The sequence below is a fragment of the Lutjanus erythropterus genome, chromosome 22 (assembly GCF_056507025.1).
Source record: "Lutjanus erythropterus isolate fLutEry1 chromosome 22, fLutEry1.hap2, whole genome shotgun sequence".
In the NCBI taxonomy this organism is placed as follows: Eukaryota; Metazoa; Chordata; class Actinopteri; order Lutjaniformes; family Lutjanidae; genus Lutjanus; species Lutjanus erythropterus.
Window position 1 is genome coordinate 8,457,430 of NC_139338.1, and position 13,448 is coordinate 8,470,877.

The following is a 13,448-nucleotide window of genomic DNA, read 5'->3' on the forward strand; positions in this document are numbered from 1 at the left end:
ACCATGAAAATGTTAAAAACATGAATATAACATATAGGACAAGTTTGTTCAGATTCTCACAACATTTCCTCCTCCAGTGTCCTTTGTGTCACTTCATTGAATCAGGCTGCTGACACACAGTGGTTGGCTAAGAGGTGTAATCCATCACTGTAGAAAAACTGACTTGGCCAGCTCGTTCCTGTGAGCGCAGCTTCACTTGAATGTTTCAAAGAAACTTTTACTTAATAGTCACATCAGGACGCATCAGCTGACTGACCTGAATAAAGGACGACTGATGTCAGAGTCAGTCCACCTGCTTTTGTGGTTTGGCTTTTGTAAATCTGGACTCAGTCCAGTGGTCAAGTGACCACGTGGGGAGAAAATATGTTTGACATGCATTTATTATGTATTTCAAAATGTGTTTTATACTTTTGAAGATATTTCAAATGCATTTTTAATGCAGTTCCACCATCTGATTATGCAGTTCTCATGAGTAAATTAAATTCTAAATTCAATCGTACAGTTTCCCTATTTTAGGGCAAAGAAATATTCCAAATACATTCCCTTTTCAAATGGAAATTCTGTCTAATAAGCTTTCAAAAATCACACTGAAAAAAACAAGTGATCCTTAGGGTGTATTTGGGTGTGTGTGTGTGTGTCTCTATGTGTGTGTCTGTATGTGTGTGTGTTGTGGTTGTATGCCAAAGGCAAATTAGATTAAAATCCCTCACAGTGTGATGTTAATGAAGCCATTATTGATGCTACAACCCCACAGTCGACTCCATTCTTCACTTTTTCCCCTTTTGCTTGCTTTCATTCATTCCCCTCATCAGTCTCTCCTCCTGTGTGCTAACATAAGTGTAATCACCAAATACACTGAATTTATAGATGGCAGTCTGAATGAGTGTGCTCTCATACATGCTGGGAAACAAGGCTGCAAATAAACCACTGCTTCTTTCATTTAAAACACCAATTAATTTAGGAGTTTAAGTCAAGTTTAGACATTTTCTCGGGAATTCTTTCTGTCTATATCAAACTCTTTTTTTGTCCCTTACTTTCTTACTTTTGTCTTTTCAATACCCACTTGTATAAACATAAAAGAGTATGCCAAGCTCTGAGTGCTCAGGCTGGTCTGATCACCCCATAATTGTCTTCACTTTATAATATATTGGACAAGTATTTCTCATTCCTGTCAGTACATTATGACACAATATAGGACTCTGATCATGTCCCCTAGACTTAGTCTTATCATTTCTCATTTTCATTACTTACACATTCCAGTTCTTTCTGCAATTTATTTTCCTTCAGGGACTATTAACTTACTCCCAAGGTCAAGAATGAACTTCATCTAATGGGGAAGAAGCATTTTGGAGAAAGCTGCAATTACATATAATTATAATTTAGCTCAAGGCTTAAGAAATGAGTCACTGCTCAGACTTTTTAAAGACCTTTTTGATCCATAGGTAGTCTGTTTTTAGCTCCTCATCTAGCGAGTCAGCAGAGAGCTCCCTGTAACCTCCAAAAGCAGAAAAAAAAATAATTTTTTTTTACATTTAGCATCAGTCTCTGCGGGAAAAAAATAGGAAAGAAGCATGAACATGAGACAAACAAGTGTGAAGTACAACGTTAAATTCCCCTGTGGCTGCATCTGTATGAGGGTTTGTTGAATATTCATTGATGCGGAAGATTTTACAGATGATACAGAAGGGTTTTGTTTTTCAGAGTGGATGAGCTGCATTTCATGTCGTGACAAGTTCAGCAACACATTGATACAACTATATGAACGACTGCATGCTGTCACGCATGTGCTGCATCCAGTGCACCCAGTGTTTTAATCCGGCTGCTGTACACAGTAAACAATAGGATTATGCCGTGTTCCTCTGTGGCACATGGACAGACCTATAATGTAGTGGGTATGGTGGTAGTTGCCCATGACCTAAATCTGACTCGACACGGGGCTTTCATCTTCTTGGAGCAGAAGGTTTTTTTGGTTTTTCTCTGTGTGCGGTGAAAGATCAAAAAAGAGAGGATGTATTGTTTGATGTCGTTTGTGTACCGGTCCTGTTTAAAATGAGTTTTTGTATTGTAATCTCTATTAGCATATGACCCCTGCTCCCTCCTCCTCCTCCTCCTCCTCCTCCTCCTCTCTATAGAGGGTAGCTCAGCAACAGGCTTTGTCAAACTGAAAAAGAAAGAAGAAAATAATAACATTTGAGAAGCTTACATCAGAGAACCTGGACATTTTTTATTAAAAAGTGACTCAAAATGATTAATCGATTATCAGAATACTTGGCAATTAATTTGATAATTCATTGATAATTGATAATTTGTTGCAACTCTAGTCTTTAGTGCTTTACAGTGTCACAGTTGATACCCATGCATAGGCTACATTTCTAACTAAAAAAAAAAATCCATATTCGAAACATGAAGTGCATATTTCTAGTATGTATCACTGAAATGGAAATAAAATCTTGTGGTAATAGTAGGGCTGAGCTATTTTGAAAAATACATCTAATCATATTACAATTAATATATGATTTGGGCATATTACAGGTAATCATAATAATTACATTATTATTCTTACTGTCATTGAAAAACATACTAAAATGATCATGGTGTGATTTCTGTGAAATCTGTACCAAACAAAGATGTTTTCTTGGAGCTACTACAAAGAAATTTTATATAGTGTTGATTTTGGAGACCCCTGTGGACAAAAGAGGTAATGTTTCCATGGTTATAACTACTAAATATAACGTCTAAATCTAAATCCTGCTTCTTTTTAACTGGCTAACGTGCTGCTTGCTACATGTAATTTTAACAATGAAAATGTAGACAGGCTTCTGTCATCTGATTTGAAGTAGAATGTGACCAGGTCGCAGGCGGTAGGAATAACTGTACGGAAATAGCCAGTTTTCTAAACGATGCTCTTGTTAACTAATATAGGTCGTAGAGAAGTAAGAAGAGGAAGTAAAAAATGAAGCTTGCTGTAGGAACATTTCCTCCAGAAAATCAAGAAAGACACAGAAATTGTGTGATGCTACTCTTCAGTTCCGTAGTATCTCCACCGTCTCTGTCTCCGTCTCCATTAAGGCCTGAATATGCTCCCAAATGGACGCTTGTATGGACAGCTGCACATACGCCAGACGTGTAGTAAATCATCTGGAAGTTTACTGTTTTTCTTTTCCTGTAAAATGAACTGTTTAGTCACCAGTTGATGAGTATAGGGCTATGGAAAACAAGAGAGGCTTGTGCCAAAACTGACAGCTTGTGTTCTGCTACAAATTAAATGATTAGAAAATATAGCCTACTGGTTAGTGCAAATACACTTTTAAATACAATACACTCATATTATTAAACAGATTCAGTGAATTTTCTGCTATCAGTTACTGTGCTGACCATCATAAATCAAATTGACTCTTTCTTGATAGCAGGAGGAGAAAGAGTGATGTGAATATAGGCAATGTGACAACACATAGAGAGAGTTAAGTAGAAAAAGCATGAGGAAGAGAGCTGTGCATCTGTGTGTGTGTCTTTGTGTTATTCAGTGTCCTTATATGTCATGAGGCCTAGAGAGGGACACAAAGCCATTAGTGCATGTCCTGCTAGTAGAATTGGCTAGGGAAGTAGCACTCACAGAGATGTACACTGTGAATCCTCCAGCTGTGACTCCATACATCACTGTATCGTTTACTGTCCCCGAGTGAAAATTACTACCCTGAAATATATAGCTCTGTGTGTGTGTATATGTTGAGAAAAATGGTGTTAATGGTGATGCTGTTCCCTCCTGCACCCTGTAAAGTGGTCTACTGTATGTTGATAACCAATGATACTGCTGCCCTGTGTGTGTGTGTGTCTGTTAGTTAGACCAAAGGGTCATGATCTGCCTCTGCTACAGCTCAGTCAAATCATTTTCCACCTTTGAAAAAGATGCTTAGGTGCTGTGTGGCTGTAGAGGGAGCAGGAGCTGAAAGAATGGCCGAAACTGTCCAATTAAAATCAAAGCGGTGTACTATTGTAAGTGTTGCTCTTGTTACCCAGGCTTAAGATTGGCCATTCACGCACAAAAAAATCATCTCACTCTGCTCTGCAGGAATACTGAAAACACAAAACAGTGACATCACATATGACAGTGTTACTTGGCTCCTTTCTGACTGAATGAAGTCAGTCTATTTCCAGTCAGGCTAGGTTGTTATGAAATTGATACCCTGAATGACAGGAAAAGCCCGCCACTCATCATGTAGCACAGTCACACAGCAGCTGGTCATGGTTTCACCTGTCAGCTTGTGCATTTGTGTGTTTTTGGAAATACAAAATGACACTAATAACCTTTCTCTCATTCTCTCTTCTGTAGTTGTGGCAGCAGAGCCGCTGATCAGAGGCCTGAAGAAACTCCCCGAAGATATCGACTGGTCGTACTCAGGTCTGTTAAACTGTTGTTTGTGTGTGTGTGTGTGGCCTAGTAATCTATAATAATAAAATGTACAACTTATGACTAAGTACTCCTGATATAAGTTGTGTGAGCATCTTACTATTTAAAGGTGTGGTAAGTGATTGAATTACACTTATGCTTTAAGTTTATAATGGAACTTTTGCCCAATGATGCAAAAACTTACTGCCTTCCCCAGCTTTAAGTCATCTGTTGTGGGTCACAAAGACTCACAAGTCAGTCTCCAAATGCATCCCTCAACAGAGACTTTGGTTGTTAAAACTGTGGGGAAAAAATGAGAGTTTCTCCATTCCCGAGCCAAGCCAGAGGCAGTCCTTTGTGTTGGGGCAGTGACATCATGTGCTTACTACTGAGGAGAACGGGGACAGAGCATTGTTTCTGGCCAGGCGTGGCCTTCAGAAAAAGCAAGAGATGTCGGTATTGGCTGTTCTCGCTGCAGTTCAAGCAACTACCTTTAAACCATTTAGAAATCCCCAGACGATCTTTAAGCAACAAGATGTCTGGAGACTATGGGTCATATAGTGCATCTTAGTGCCAGCCCAAATCCATTTTTTGGCATATCCAGATTGTATCCAGATTGATTTTTAGAAGGACTGGGCAGCAAAAAAAAAACCCACATGAAATGGGATTTTTTTTGTTTTGGGTTTGACAGGCAGTTTGGATTGGATGCTTACAGATGCGTTGCATTGTTTCTTTTGCATAACTTTCCCACAACACGCAAAGATGGCTCAGAGTGGCTGAGCAGAATCCATGCTGCAACTAGCAGGGTGGCATGGAGGACAACAGAGTTTATCTGTTCTGCACCACAAACTGACAGCATGATTTGAGGGCGAGATGATATCTATTCCTCATGTCCATGTCCGAAAACCATCCCACCAGCGTACATAGCTACTGATGCCTATGTTGCTACCATAGCAACCCATGCAGATAGGTTGGTGAGGTCTGGACATACAAATCTTAAAGATCTGATCTGAGAAACAAATCTGATTTGCCTGCAGTCTGAACAAAGGCTTTGAGGACTGAAACTTAATTGTTCAATCATCCATTAGCGATATGAAGTTTAAGCTGGAAAGCCCTAAACATCATTTTGCCCTCTGCTTGCCTTCCAAAGTCCCACAGACACTTCCTAAAAGAGATATAACTGGAGACAACACCATCATACTGGTAAATGTCAGTGTAAACAGTCCGAATATCACAGGAATTGAAGGAATTGTCTCTGAACATCTCCCATGAGAGAGCCATGATCTGCCTTCGACCATATGGTTGTATGACATCAGCTAACTCAGCACAAAGCCCCCACTGGGCTAAGCTGTGGTCCAGCAGAAACAAAGAGTGGACACAGACAGACAGTAATGGTCCCAGAGGGAGAGATTAGCCGCTTAATGGTCAGGGGGAATCAGGAGGAGCGATCAGGCTCAACAGGTCAACAGCGGGCTAAATACAGAGCTATTAAACTTATTAACCTGCACCCCGAGAGGATTGTTGGTGATAACTGATGCATGTCATTTGAAGCTCATAATAATGTGTGACATGGAGGAGGTGCACCAAACATATATTCAATAAAATCAAATGGCTATTTACCTCTAAATTTTCAGGTAATTATATTAATTGAAGGAAAAGTGGAAAAAAAACAGTATTGATCTTTATTCATCATAAAGATACCTGCATATTTTTCAGCCAGAACTATTTCTCATAAATAAGTTATGATTACTTGCAGGGACATTTTGAGCAGCCAGTAACAAGCAGAGAATTGGCAGTGGTGTCCTCCGGTGTGCTAGATCCAGTGTTTGGATCTGTTCTTTGAAGCCCTGCCTCTCAGCTGCTTAAAAGAGGAGCCTCCTCTTGCAAAGACACACAGTTAATGTCACTCTGTCACTCAAAAACGTGACACTGTGTTCAAGAGCCAAAATGAAAAAAAGGAAATGATGTTTGAGCTGCAGAGCCAGCACTCGCTCGATGATAAACACTGCATTTTTCAAAAAAAACTTTCCTTTAAGAGATTCCTTATCAGTCTGTGCTCTTTCAGGCATCGTTCTTTTACCTCCATTTCTAAAAATCCCCGGTACACAACGGAAAAAGCTGACACAGGCCAGTGATTGCAGCTTTTGTAAAATTTACGGTGTGGATGATGAATAATGTACAATGAAATGATCAGGCTTTTATGGTAGATGAATAATTTTAACTTTACCTTCATAGCATCTCTTAAAAGTAGAGTTTAGTGTAGAGTTTAGACAACACTATGCCAAACAATAAGGCCAAAGAAAACAAGACAAAATTAAGATAAAATTAAAACAATAGTACAAAGCAGCAACAGTAAAAAGCATGGCGATACAAATAAGAAGAATAAGTACAATTAAAAGATAAAAGCAAGTCTATAAAATGGGTTTTAAAAAGTGATTAAAAAGAGGTCAGTGATTCTGTAAGCCTCATCTCCTCTGGCAGGTTGTTCCAAAGCCGAGGGGCCTGATGGCAAAAGCACGGTCACCTTTAGATTTAAGCCCCGACTTACAGTAAAACTGTCCAGAAGGGCCCCATCTGAGGATAGGGCTTCAAACAGGCTCATAAGGGCCCAGACCTAGAGTGCTTTAAAAGTGATCAATCTTAAAATCAATTCCAAATCGAATAGGGGGCCAGTGGAGAGAAACCAGTGTTGCGGTGATGTGCTTTAATCTGATGAAACCAGTAGGAAGCTGCTGCATTCTGAACTAGTTGGAGGCGAGAAAGTGACCTTTGGTTAATGCCAGACAGACGGGTGTTACCATAGTCAAGCTTAGAAAAGATAATGTGTGCATGACGTTTTCCAGGTCACAGTATGAGAGGATTGGTTGAATTCTGGGTGGTTTTTACTGGATGGAAGCAGGACTGGACAGCTTTCTTGATCTGTGGTTCAAAGCTCAGATCTGAATCAAATAGTACTCTCAGATTTCTGGCAGTGGGCTTCACCTTAGGGACCAAGGACACTTTCAAAGAGATGCAGTATGATTGTGGATTTTGAGTTTTTGAGTAAAAAACAAAACAAACAGTAAAATAGTGAACAGTCTTAACGGTGTCTGAACTGATACTTTACGTAAAAGAAGCACAAAATGAAGGTTGACAACATTAAAGCTTTTTTCAGTGCTAAGGCAAATTTGAATAATATATTAACTGTTAATAGTTTTAAAGACCTAAATATAGATAAATGCCAAACACTTAGTAAATAATAAATAAAAACCCAACTGACCTGCAGTGATTTAACACTAAATAACAGTTATAGTACTACAACTATATAAAAAAAAATACATGCTGAATTGGTGTTCTTCAAACTTCAGCTTTAATTGTTTTGCAGAAATACTGTATGATCATATTTGCGCTTCTGTTGTCTGTAATGTGTACAACAAAGGGAAACAGTTTGTCAGTAGTAGGGCTGAACAGTTAATCAAAATTTTATTGAAATCGCAATAAGGTCTACTGCAGTGTCGAAATCGCAGGATGCAAATTAAACATTGTGGTGCTGCAGTGGTGTCCTGGCCAACACATCATTCTGTAGACTTAAGAAAACATCTTTGTTTAGTACAGATTCCTGAAAAAATAACAACATAATGGTTTTAATGTTTTTTTCCAATGGAAATGAGAGTTATGATGTAAAACTTGCCCTTTCCTCTAATATCGCAAATCATATCGCAATTGCAATATTAGTCAAAATATTTGCAGTGAGATATTTCTTCAAAATCACTTAGCCTTAGTCAATAGACAGCTTACATGGCACAGAAATCTGCATTGTGAGTCAGTCCAGTGGGTACTAAACTGAACTGAACTGAACGTTTAAGAACTGCTGCCACATGGCTGCAGTGTTTGGTACCCAACCTTACCAAGATGCTAAAAAAAACTGTATAAGCTATCTTGGCTGTTTGTTCTAAATAACACTTATCAGTTGATAACAATGAAATTTAAAACCCCAAACAGAATCAAATAATTGCAGCGTGACTAATTTGTTGCACTGCAACAAATGTAACTACATAAATTTATTCATTACTTTCTTGGGTCTGAACCATGAAAGGATGTTAAATGAACACAGCGTTAATATGAAACCTGGTCATGAGCCACGTTTTAATAGACTTTTATTAATGCAGTGGCTCACACACACACACTGCAGTACAGCTGTAAGCTTTTGTTTATTCGACTTGTTCCTACTCGTATTAGTCAGAGCAGCATGATTATCAATGGATGCACATGTAGTCTCATCTTGCGGATTGTTTTCTTTCCCTCTGTCAAATCTTAACAATCAATTCTTGGGCACATACACCCTGCTAGAAAAAGAGTAATAGGTTTTTTTGTGCAATACACTGAAATGGTCATGAATGATGAAAAGCCTGTCTGCAATAGAAATGAAGCGGAGGCACCCTTTCTTTTCCTTCCATGTCTTCTTCACTTCTGGTTTTTAATCTTGCTTTTTTGTCTCTTGATCTTTCTTTCTTTCTTTCTTTCTTTCTTTCTTTCTTTCTTTGTTTCTGATTCTTATAAATCATTCTATACTCTGTATGTCACATTTTCTTCACTGCTGGTTTTGGAAGTTCATCATCACAACTGAAGGCAACTCAGTGGCAGTTCATTGGGATTCATTGTAACTGTAGCCATTCCTGCCTCATGCATGTTGTGTGTGTGTGTGTGTGTGTGTGTGTGTGTGTGTGTGTGTGTGTGTGTGTGTGCGTGCGTGTTTGTGTGCGTGTACACAATCTTGTTTTTCTGAGCAGCTCTGTTTCTTGCCTTGTGCTGTGCACTGAGTTGTGAGTAAAAGCATTAACATGTGAAAGAAACGCACTTCATTGTGAGGCACTGTGCACAGTTTTTTAGTTGGGTCAGAAGTGGGAGGGGGGACAAAGGGAAATGAAAGAAAGAGGGGGGCAGGGGAGTGAGAGAGTGAGTGACACAGAGAGGGAAAGTTGAAAAAGAAGAACCTGTCTGAAAGGAAGAGGGAGGCAAAGTTTAAAATTAGGCGACATCAAAATCACAATACACCTTTTTAAAGTGCTTGAGCCTAACAAACCGTGGTTGTTTGGTTTGATTTTTATCAAAATGTTTACATTTTTTAGCAACTAAAACATAATTACATTCATAATGTTTTTTTGTTGTTTTTTTTCAGCTAAATGAGGAATTACCAGTGCAGACATTTTTCACTGCAACAACCCAATTAGCCCTGTGTTTTGTCATCCACACTAGGCTAACAGATAATAGTTTTTTAAAATGGAGATTATCAGTATTTGTAGGCAAAAATGTGGAGGATTCTGTAACAAAGTAAATTTGCAACATACTGGTAGAATTACATGTTCTCTGTATTAAACAATTGGAATTAAACAATTAGACACATCCAAAGTAGTATTTGTTAATATGAGCCGTTTACTTACACAATTTAAAAAACAGTATTTAATACTATGTATACTATGACAATGACGACCCAATCTGTGGAAGTGTTGGCTTTGTCATTTGTTGTGTGTATAGCCACATTTCCACTGCATCACATGGCTCACTTACTTTGGTTTTCAGTTATGAATAGTACGAGGTACCTTTCTTCGGCATCGCATCGGGTTTCAAGGAAGGTGAGCTGGAACTAATCAGAGCCATATTTTATTGATCCCCAGAGGATAATTAGTTAAAACACTGCAGACCACTGATGCTTGTGAAACATGGGATATCCTGCACAAAACTAGGCATTTTTAAATAGCTATCCCTTCATGTCCTTCATTATAAGAGTAGCATAGCTCCTTTTTGTGTGTGTAGTGAATGTGTGGTTGAGAGTGATGGTGACTGCAGCAGAGCAAAGGAAAACATTAGCAGTAAAGTTGTCAGTCTGGCAGTAAATGTACAGTGTAGGTTACAGTTTGTCAGTGAATAACGGCTTCAGCCTCTAAAGACCAAAGTAAATCCCCTGTGTGTTGTTTCCCGGCAGCTGGAATAATGTCACTATGACAGTCAGGTCTGCCTACATTGAGGGATTAATATCTCCTGTGGAAAATGAAGTAGAAATACCAAAGATAAGTCGAGCCAGTGGAGCTGAGTTGATGTGTGTTGATTGATTTTTTGGCCACTTGGGGGCAGTGCAGCTGTTAACACAACATGACATACTGTCACCTAATGAAGTTATGCAATCAGTTAACTTGAACAGTCATGTCTATGCCTGCTTTGTTTCATTATTTTGGTTCTTAAACTAGTCTGAATTATAATGTTGACATCTTGGTAGAACTTATTTAAAAGTAATATCATTAAGCCTGCAGGTACACTGTGCATATTCCTCCTCCATGTTGTTCTTGTCATTCCTATCTGCTCCATCTCCAGGGGGTCCCTGGGATCCTTCTGCCTGGAAGACACCCCCAGGGCCCCATCTGTTATGTGTGTATGTGTGCATGTGTTTGTGTTTGTGTGTGTGCCTTCCTCTCCCAGGCTAATGCAATGGGGATGCAATACATTTTTCAAAGGATACCGCTGAAAATATAACAACAAAACATAAGTCCATATAGGTATTCTAAAGTGATTCTATACTGCTACTACTTGCTTTTTTGATTGTATTGAAACAGCAGTTCATTATGACAGAGAACCGTTAGAGCAGTTGAAAATATTATATTAGATCCTGCATACAATTGGATAAAATTAGTCATTGAAGAAGCAATATTCAGACCAATCAGATGTAAGATGAAAAACAATGTTATATAATCAAAATGTTGAATTCATTACTGTTTAAGCTGAGGTTTTGCCTATTGGGTTTTTTCTTTACCTCTGTATCTGTGTCTCTACCTCCGTCTCCCTCTCATCTATGTGTCTGTTTCTCTGTCTCTTCTCTTCTTGATCCAGCTAAGTCTTACCCAGGGGCGACGCAGGCTTCAGTACTCCCTTGGTGCTTCATCTAGGGAATATTCACACTCACATACAGATTTTAAATATGAATACATCTGCCCCTCCACATATGTTCATAAAATTCTCTCCTTAATCCATTTCTTTATGTTTTAAATGATCTGATTGGAGAGAGAAGGAGACTGTGGCAGAAACAGAACATTTTATATGCTCACATTTTGAATCTGATCACACTGTTGGTTAAATAGTGCCCAATTTCCAAGAAAACATCATGTCTCTACCCTTCATTAGTACAGCTGAATCATTAGCGTTAGACTAATACAGACAACATGAGAAGCTGTGTGACAGCTCCATCTAACCAGACCCCGGAAGAATTCTTTATGCAGAATTTACACTCATCATGGCAATGCTAAAATGCTAATTTTGGATCAGCGTGCAGGTGTTAACAGTTCGCGTTCATCTTGCATTCATTTATTCACCATTATGCAAATATTAAGTGTAACTGTCACCAATTTTTTAAAAAATGAAGGGAAGAGCACATCAAAAGATCCATTTCTAAGGAACTGTAGCATCAAGTTTCCCATATACTGAAGAAGTCAGACACATTAGCACTGTTGAAAAAAGACCACTGCATTGATGCTGTGTGAGTGTCAAAACGAGTTGAACCTCGCTCATGTTTACTATAACGCAGTATTAACCAGCACCACCCTGCATTTGACAGTCAAGCAAGTTCAGATTCCTGGTAGATTGCTTTGCAACATGAACAACATAATTCTTCTTTTTACCGCACCATTGTTGAGACAAAGGATAAAAAAAAAAATGCTGTGATAACTTTCCAGTGTTGTGAAATCCTGTCTCATAGTATTGTAATCCGCTGTGCAGTGTGTTGGCGTCTGGTGAGCTTTTAAACCCGTGGATGGATTACCTGATCTGGCTGTTCTAGATCATATTTTATCTTCTCGGTGCTAACTAAAGTAACACGTCCACACCAAAACAGCTCTCTTTATGCAGGTATCTTTCAATATGAAGGCCCGCTAAAGTCTGTCTGCCATTTATGTGATGAAAGGACTGACACCAAACGCTGTCACTGTATCTATGGTAACAAGGTTTGTCAGATGTATATTGTAACACTTATGCATGCAGTATGAGATGTAATTACAGGTGATTAGCATAATCATGACATATAGAGAGTGACTACACCTGCCAGGCTTGGCACAAATTCAGTCAAAAGCAGCATACGCTAATCAATATTTGTATATTATCAACAAATCAAATAACTATTTACAGTAATGTAATCTAAAAGGTGTCACCTGCTGTCAGTCCAACGATAACAAGCTGGCCTTCCTGCTGGATTTGGCTCATGTCAAGCCGGGGGTGACCCGGTGGTGGACACTGCCTGATGTCCAACCTCCCTCTCTCCTCTTCTGCCTCACGCCTTTCTTGAACCCACTGTGTCCTTGTCGTCCCTGGAGTCAGAGTCCTGGTTGGAGCCACTGTAAATAATCTCGGTACTGTATTCCTCGATGTCAAACTGGCCCGTGTCCATCTCAGAGACTGTGTTTGGTCCTGTTCTGGCCATGTTCACTGGTGGGCTGCTGAGCCCATTCCATTGCCTGCTTATGTGGCTCCAATTTTGGTCCCCTGCCTAGCTAATGGCGCCTACAGTTAGCAGTTGCTTTTCATACGTACCACCTTTAATAGCAGATCAGCATGGTCAGATTGTCGTTTAAAACTCATCACACCTTTGGATGACTCGTATATAATTCCACAAAATTAGTGTAGTCATTTGAAAGCCAGATCTTCATCCCACAGGGGATATGATTACATAATTATTGTAGAATCTCTCACTGGTTATCTGTTGGGAGCCCTTAACCTGAATTGATTTGAACCCTTTTAAGCATGCATTACCATATCTTTGTTGATTTTATTATCATAATTGTAATTAGAAGGTTTTAGTCTCATAAGGGTCTTAAAGCTGTTGTAGAGGCTTTTCCACTGTGACAAGAGGAGAACAATGAAGCTTTGATCCCAGTTTTTTGAATGTCTCTCAACCACGAAGCTGCTCAGCTGTGTTTTCTCCTTCTCTCATCTCATGTTTCTGTTGTCTCCTTTTCTGTGTACATGTGTGCGCGGTCACCACCCACTATGTTCTCAACTGCTCTCTTAGTCACCAAACACTTTAGGCTGGCTTCTCTTCTGC

At 39.2% G+C, this 13,448-nt stretch overlaps 1 protein-coding gene across 2 annotated transcripts in view; it reads left to right on the plus strand.

The window, feature by feature from the left end:
• ptprz1b (protein tyrosine phosphatase receptor type Z1b) overlaps nt 1-13,448 on the plus strand; it is a 74,537-nt gene that overhangs the window by 24,839 nt on the left and 36,250 nt on the right. For both annotated transcript variants that reach the window (XM_084710777.1, XM_084710776.1), the window contains exon 2: nt 4,331-4,399. In XM_084710777.1, the coding sequence (XP_084566903.1) occupies nt 4,331-4,399 (69 nt within the window). The remainder of the gene's footprint in view (nt 1-4,330; nt 4,400-13,448) is intronic.